At 40.8% G+C, this 7532-nt stretch overlaps 1 protein-coding gene across 1 annotated transcript; it reads right to left on the bottom strand.

The window, feature by feature from the left end:
- Positions 1 to 495: 495 nt before the first annotated feature.
- Positions 496 to 7224, bottom strand: LOC113766606. The gene is given in 5 exon segments (XM_027310782.1): positions 496 to 841; positions 1055 to 2177; positions 2258 to 2548; positions 2800 to 4507; positions 4510 to 7224. Coding segments are annotated over 5 exon segments (5850 nt in total). The 3' UTR covers positions 496 to 828.
- Between the last annotated feature and the right edge of the window lie 308 nt (positions 7225 to 7532).

Genomic DNA, 7532 nt, shown 5'->3' with positions numbered 1-7532 from the left:
GTATGAACTAAATAGCTATTTTGGTATGCCGTTTTGGCTTGACGATGTTGGATTTCCATATGTATATGTTAAATTGATATTTGGATGAACTTCGGACCGCTTCGGCCTTCAAACGGCAGAAGAAAAATTTTTGGCAGAAAGGCTCTGGCCTGAATCCGGCCGGGAATCCGGCCAGAAACTGGCCGGATTGGCGGCCGGATTGTGAAGGGTTTTCGAAAAATTTTGGATTGCTCACTGCCTTGTATCCGGCCGAGAATCCGGCCGGTAATCCGGCCAGATTCTGGCCGGATTCTGACGTGGTCTGCACTATTCATCTTCGGCGCAAATTTTTCATTTTTTTTATTTTGACTATTTTGACTTGTTTGTGCGCAATGGTGAGTTCCGGAACGTTATAGAACGCTGTAAACTGTACCGTAGTCCTGGCGAGAGCTGGGCAGGCAGTCCGCTAACCTCTTTGGTTCGCCTTAGGGGAAAGTGGGGCTGTTACAAGCTCCCTGCTTCGTAGAGTTCATCATGGGTTCAGCAGAAAACAACCAACTGTATGAGATGACAAGTTGGCACAGCTCAGTACCATTAGACAAAAAACGAAACACTAAAATGCCACTTAGCAATCAAATTCAGACACATTGTTACATTAGTTGGTACATTATCTAACAAACATAATATTGAATATAAAAGTAGAAAGTTCCCATGTAAGGCAAAGCTTGGCATCAGCGTCTTGCTTGTGGTGAAAGAAATCCTCTGAAGTTCCAGCTGATCCTTCAAAGTATAGACTTCAGCATTCTTTCGTTGAGCACCAATACCCCGGGATATATAAATCAGGAGTTTTCACAAATTCAACCTAGAACAAGGCAAAGAAATGCTCTCAGGGACTAGATTCAAACATAATTTATTACACCAAAAAATACTAGACAAAGAAGTTACGAGTGTTCAGTTCCTGAATTAGCAATTAACAGTATTGAATCGGGCTATTGGATAAGTAGCTGGAAATTCATCAGTGGACTTAGAAGTGAGTGGAAGAATACAGTAGTGTGATTCAAGTAATGCTTATGACCTCAAATTTGAACTCCTGATGAGGACTTTTATCTCCCCGGTTGCTTTCCCAATCTCAATTGCCGACTCTTCCACAGATTGTCCACACCAATGCACTTCAATTGTTTCCAATGAAATTATGTCAGAAAGATCTTCCGGGATTTTCTCAAGGTCTTTGCAATGTTGCAGGACAAGTCTCTCAAGTCTGGGGAGATGGTCATAAGAGGCATTCCATTCGGCGATATCCAGAGTCTCTAAGCTCAAGAACTTGAGTTTCTGGAACTCGTCTTCCATCATGTCCCATGTTCGCCCCATAAAGGCACCAGAAAGTAACTTGAGAACTTCCAAGTTTGGTAGACTGCCAATTGCAGAGATACGAGTCCATGGTAAGCAGAAGCGTGATAAAGTCAATTCCTTCAAACTCAATGGCAGATTGAACTCGGCATTGTGAAGAGGGTTCCCGTAGTAAAAGATCTTGAGGGACTCCAAATGAGACAGAAACTTCAACCTTGGAAACCGATTGTAACTGGTGGAAGAATCTTGTGATTCATAGAATATGCAACTTAATTTGCAAAGATTTGGAAGCCTCTTGATTATCCTTTCTGCATCCTCACCACAAGAAAGAGATGGGCAGGAAAAGCTGACCAAATTTGCTAATTCAGAGCAATCAACAAGTTCTTCAACATCTGAGTCGAATGCAACATGAACATTGACATGAAGATGCCTTAAACAAGTCATGCACCAGATAATATTTGGTAAGATGATCTTACCACGCAATCCCTTCACAACAAGAGTTTCTAATTTCCTGAGGTTGGCCATCGAATGTGGAATAGATCGCATGTAGCCTCCAACTGCTAAATATCTCAAGAAGAGAAGCAGTCTGATTTCAACAGGAAAAGAAACACCCAAATTAATGCATTCAAAATCCAACACCCTAAGTAATTTGAAGATGTGCCAAATGAATGAAATGTCATAAGGGCATGTAGGTTCGGAATCTGTTGATGCAAAGAACACCAAAGAACGGGTGGCCAAGCCAGAAGGTTTTGATTCAACAAAGTGGTTTCGCTTCAAAGATATAGCCAACCTAGAGGATGCAAATGATACAGGAGATGAATGACAGTAAAAATCAAATTCGAAATCATAATCTGTGGTAGTAAAATAAGCTTATGGATTGTCAGACCTGGCTATCGGCTGAAAGAATTCTCATCCTCGGTTTTAGACTTACAGAAATCAAGGACAAGATCATGGAGGCGACATGCTCTAACCTTGCCATTGGATCTTCTTTTGGAGATTATCACCAAGCTTCTGTCAATTAGATCCATCAAGAAAGCCTTGGCTAAATCGTCAAAGCGCTTCTTGGTGTCTGGTATGAAACCTTCCGCGACCCAAAGCCGTATCAACTTGCTGACAAGAATATCTTTGTCTTCATTAAGAACTCCCAAATACAGAAAGCATGACTTAAAATATTCCGGCAAGTGTTTGTAGCTGAGATCTGTGACTTCTTTGCACCGAGCTTCTGGATTATTTGGAAGACAACAACGTGCAGTGAGTTTCAAGAGGACAACAAATGCCTTTCCAGATTTTACATAGCTTTGCAATTTATGAAATAGCAGATTAAGTAGTTTTCAACTAGCTATATGTCTTGAACCAAATAGAAATACAACAGATATCATCCAAAAATGGAGCAATTGTATAAGTAGCTAGAAATTCATTAAATAGACTTACAAGTATGTGATCCAAATTGTGCTCATGATCTCAAATTTGAACTCCTAATAAGGACTTCAATATCTCCATATTCTTCTTCAATCTTCTTTGCAGATTCTTCTGCAGATCTTCCACACCAATGCACTTCAATCATTCCCAATGTATATATGTTTCCAAAGTCCTCTGGAATTTCTTCAAGGTCTTTGCAATTTTGTAATAGAAGTCTTTCAAGCTTGGGAAAATCATCACAAGAGGCATTCCATTGAGCAATGTTCAAATTGTCTAAGCTCAAGAACTTAAGATTCTGAAACTCTTCTTCCACGTCCCATATCTTCCCCTCAAAGGCACCAGAAAGTAACTTGAGGACTTCTAGGTTTGGTAGTCTCCCAATTGTGGAGATATGACTCCATGGAAGGCGAAAGTTTGATAAAGTCAATTTCTTTAGATTCAAAGGGAGGCTGAACTCGCCATTGTTAAGAGGGCTTCCATAGTAGAATATCTTGAGTGACTCCAAATGAGTGAGACAGTTCAATCTCGGAAAATGATTGCAGTTCATGGAAGAATCTGGTGATTCATAGAATATGCAACTCAGTTTGCAAAGATTTGGAAGCCTCTTTATAATCCTTTCTGCATCTTCACCACAAGAAAGAGATGGGCAGGAAAAACTGACCAAATTTTCTAATATAAAGCTATCACCAAGCTCTTCAGCATCTGAGTCGAAAGCAACATGGAGATTGACATGAAGATGCCTTAAACTTGTGATGCGCCAGATGGTATTTGGTAAGGTGATCTTACCACTTAATCCCTTAACAATTAGAGTTTTCAGTTTCCTGAGGTCGGCTATCGACTGTGGAATGGACTTCAAATAGCCTCCAACTGCTAAATATCTCAATTGTACCAGAATTCCAATTTCTATAGGAAGTGAAATACCCAAATTGAAGCATTCAAAATCCAAGACCCTAAGCAATTTGAAGTTGTGACAAATGAATGAGACTTCATAAGGCCGTTCTGGTTTAGAATCTCTAGACGCAAAGAACACCAAAGAACGGGTGGCCAAGCCAGAAGGTTTTGATTCAACAAAGTGGATTCGCTTCAAATATATAGCCAACCGATAGGATGCAAATGATGCAGCAGATGAATGATGGTAAAAATCAAATTCGAAACCATAATCTGTACTAGGAAAAGAAGTGTATGGATTGTCAGACCTGGTTACCAGCTGAAAGAAGTTCTCATCCTTGGTTTTAGACTTGCAGAAATCAAGGACAAGATCATGGAGGCGACATGCTCTAACCTTGCCGTTGGATCTTCTTTTGGAGATTATCACCAAGCTTCTGTCAATCAGATCCATCAAGAAAGCCTCTGCAACATCTTCAAAGCCCTTCTTCTTAGTTTCTGGTACCAAACCTTCTGCTATCCAAAACCGTATCAACTTGCTGACAAGAATATCTCTGTCTTCATTAAGAACTCCCAAATACAGAAAGCATGATTTAAGATATTCTGGCAAGTGTTTGTAGCTGAGATCTATGACTTCTTTGCACCGAGCTTCTGGATTATCAATTATATGTGAGCTCAAGGTATCTGTTATTCTTTTCCATGAACTTTGGCTTTTCCCTGTTGTTTTTAGTATACCAGCAACAGCAACAACAGCAAGAGGCAATCCTTGACAGTGATAAGCAATTTCCTTTCCGATTCCCAACAGCTCATCGGGGCAACATTCTTCCTTGAATACCTTCTTTTCTAACAGCTGCCAACTTTCCTCATGAGAAAATGGCTAAGAGAAAGTGGATTACTTTCTGGTTTAATTTCCATGGCCACTCTACGGAGGCGACTGGTGAACAGAATTCTACTTCCATTTGCATCATCTGGGAATGAGTTTTTCAAGTCATTCCACGATCCAACATCCCAAATGTCATCCATAACTATGAGATATTTGTTTTTCAGTAGCGACTTGCGCAATTTATCTTTGAGTTCTTCATCCCTCATTTGGCGAATCTCTTCCGTGAGCCCATGAATCCCTGCTAGAATTTCCAGCAATAATCTCCCTTTCTCATATTCTTGGGAAACAGTGCACCATGCGCGAAGATGGAAGTGACTCGCGACACTAAGACTGCTGTACACCTTCCTCGCCAATGTTGTCTTGCCTAAACCAGGCATTCCATCAATAAAAACAATATCCAGCTTTGAGGATCCTCTAATAAGCTGGTTGCGAATTTCGTTTTCTCTATTGCTGAGATCCACCACAATTTCGTCAATAGCTGGTGTTCTCTTTCTCGATAACCTGTCAAATGAAACCTGGGTGACATTCTTGGAATCTTGGACTTCCGCATCAGGGGTAGTCAAATGAATTCCCCCGGCATTCTCACTAAGAAGTCTTAACTCCTCCAGCACATTGTCCAACCAGAAGTAGTCCTGCCATTGAGCATCAACCTCAATTGAATCAATTATGTACTCCGCTTTATATGCCGCATCAATGACTCGATTAACGAGATCTTCTAGCTCTGGATTCTCCTTGATGTGCAACTGTGAAACATTCTCGAGAAAAGACCTCAACGATTGGAGATGTATTTGAATCTCTTCCATGTGGTGCTTCGCCAATGCAGTTGATGCAGGATTATATTTCAGCAGATCCCCAAGGTTTCTCCACAGCAAATCAATGAAATTCAGACTGGAAGTCTTGGGGAAATCAAACCTTGGAAATTTAGGAATAATATCTGTGATCTTCGCCTTGATAAAATGCGTCTCCTTATCTAACAGCTCAGAAAAAGAAAGGCTGGTCATTTCATCTTGTGTGTCAAGGAAATAGTAAGAGAAACATGTCAGTCTCCTAACAGATTCTCCAATTGCTCCTAATACGTCCTCTCTGACCTTAATTATCTCATCTGAGGGAATTTGCCTGATATACTCAACCCTCTGAAGGAAGAGTTCAAGGAGATCTTTTTCACGAACCGTAAGCCTATCATCATTCCTGCTCTTCGGAAGTAATGGCTCCATCAGAAATGACTCTCCCTTGAATATCACAATCTTAGAACGAAGTAGCATAAGTGAGTTTTTCAGCGTGGACGCTGTGATTTCCGTGAGCATAGATGACTTATAAAGAGATTTTTCCTCCTCGAATGTTGATTCAATCAGTGCCAACAACTTTTTCCAATCCGATCTTGTTTTTATGGGCAACTTCTCGGAATATCTCTGCAGTCTTTCGGGGATTTGTCTACATTTGTCCATGACATCTTCAAAACCAGGAAGCATACTGAAGGAAAAGGAAGAAGCGTTTGTATTGTTTTTCATGCTGTGGATTTGCACCACAAGGAAAAGCTCTGTCTCGAGAAGACAAATTTTTGAAAGTAACTCAGAACCAAGAGATGCCACCTCTACTAGCACACGGCCAGTTGACTCGAATATAGATGCCATCTCAACTAGCACAGCATGAAGTTCTGGAATGAAAATTGGTGCTGCGTCCTCATCATCTAGTATAGAAGTGGTGCAGAGAAAAAGCTGTAATAGGGGGAACACCTCTGCTCGAAAATGTCCATATTCACCCAAGAAGAGATAGTGGCAAAAACTCTCCAGAAAATTCACCAACGCAGCCTTCTCAGTGGAGCGAGCCATAAGGAAATCGAGAAGAAAACGCATGAATTTGGGATTACTAGGATGAATTTCACGGTACAAATTGACCAGGAACTCAATCAGTTCTCCTTTCATCACTTGGATTCGACCGGCCTTGCAATTTAACCAGTAATCGCTACACCGGTTTGCAATTTGTAGGACCAGGGATAAAACATGGCCAACGCAAGCATCAAAGCTAGGCAGTCCACGAGCATCATAACGATGATAAGTATGCTGCAGCACGTTATCTGTTGTTCCTCCAAATCCCAAGAATTTGCGGGCATCAAATGATGGAACAAGGTAATAATCTATGTAGCTTATACAATCATACAAGGAACGGAAATGGATCTTTACACTAGAATCTTCACAACCCCAGTGCTTAGCTGCCATATGGCCGATTGCGGACACAGTTAATCGTACATGTAGTAGTAAATATTTGCAGAAGTCGAGATCAAGTACAAATGAGCTGCTGCCGCCGCCTCCGCCTCCGCCTCCGCCTCCGCCTCTTGACCACATCAAGTACAAATGGTCAAGAGCTTCTCCAATTTCATCAATCAAAAGCTTGGTTCTTTCCCCACAATCAAGGGCTAATTCGTTTAGGAATTCTACATCGTTTACACGGTGATCATCCACCATCTTTTTTTCACGGAAACGAAAAATAATTTCCTGGACAATCTCCTCAGCTGTAGCTTCAATCTTGAGGCAGATGTGGACATTCTTCTTCTCAGCATAAATCCCCTTCCGAGCAGATTTCCAAATTTTTCGCAAAAATTCCCAATCATCTGTGACTTTTGCTAGGACGATCGAGCTATGCTTTATGCCTTTCAGTGCAGAATCAAGGCGATCCAAGCTTGAAGAACCAGCACCAGCAGCAGACGCCGTCATCTCCAAATTTTTCTACTATAGATCAATCCCTCTGATAAAAAACTTTCGTATTTCTATACTAAAATATTGTTCCTACTTGCATATATTCTCTATTCATTCCAAAACAGAAGGAACTAAAACGCACCCACATTTAGAAAATAATGTGCTCAGATTATTAGGTGTTGGCCGTAGCGCGTGAGCAAGTTAGTATAAAGTATGTTGATGAAAATAATTTCAAAAAGCAGCAACTGATCAACTAGTATTAAATTATGCTCAGAGTTGGGAAAATCGCCAATTTAGTCCCTAAATTTTTTTTTTCCGTCAATTTA

This window comes from Coffea eugenioides, chromosome 3 (genome assembly GCF_003713205.1).
Source record: "Coffea eugenioides isolate CCC68of chromosome 3, Ceug_1.0, whole genome shotgun sequence".
In the NCBI taxonomy this organism is placed as follows: domain Eukaryota; kingdom Viridiplantae; phylum Streptophyta; class Magnoliopsida; order Gentianales; family Rubiaceae; genus Coffea; species Coffea eugenioides.
The sequence above is the reverse complement of the archived record's forward strand: the minus strand, read 5'-3'. Positions and strand labels throughout refer to the sequence as shown.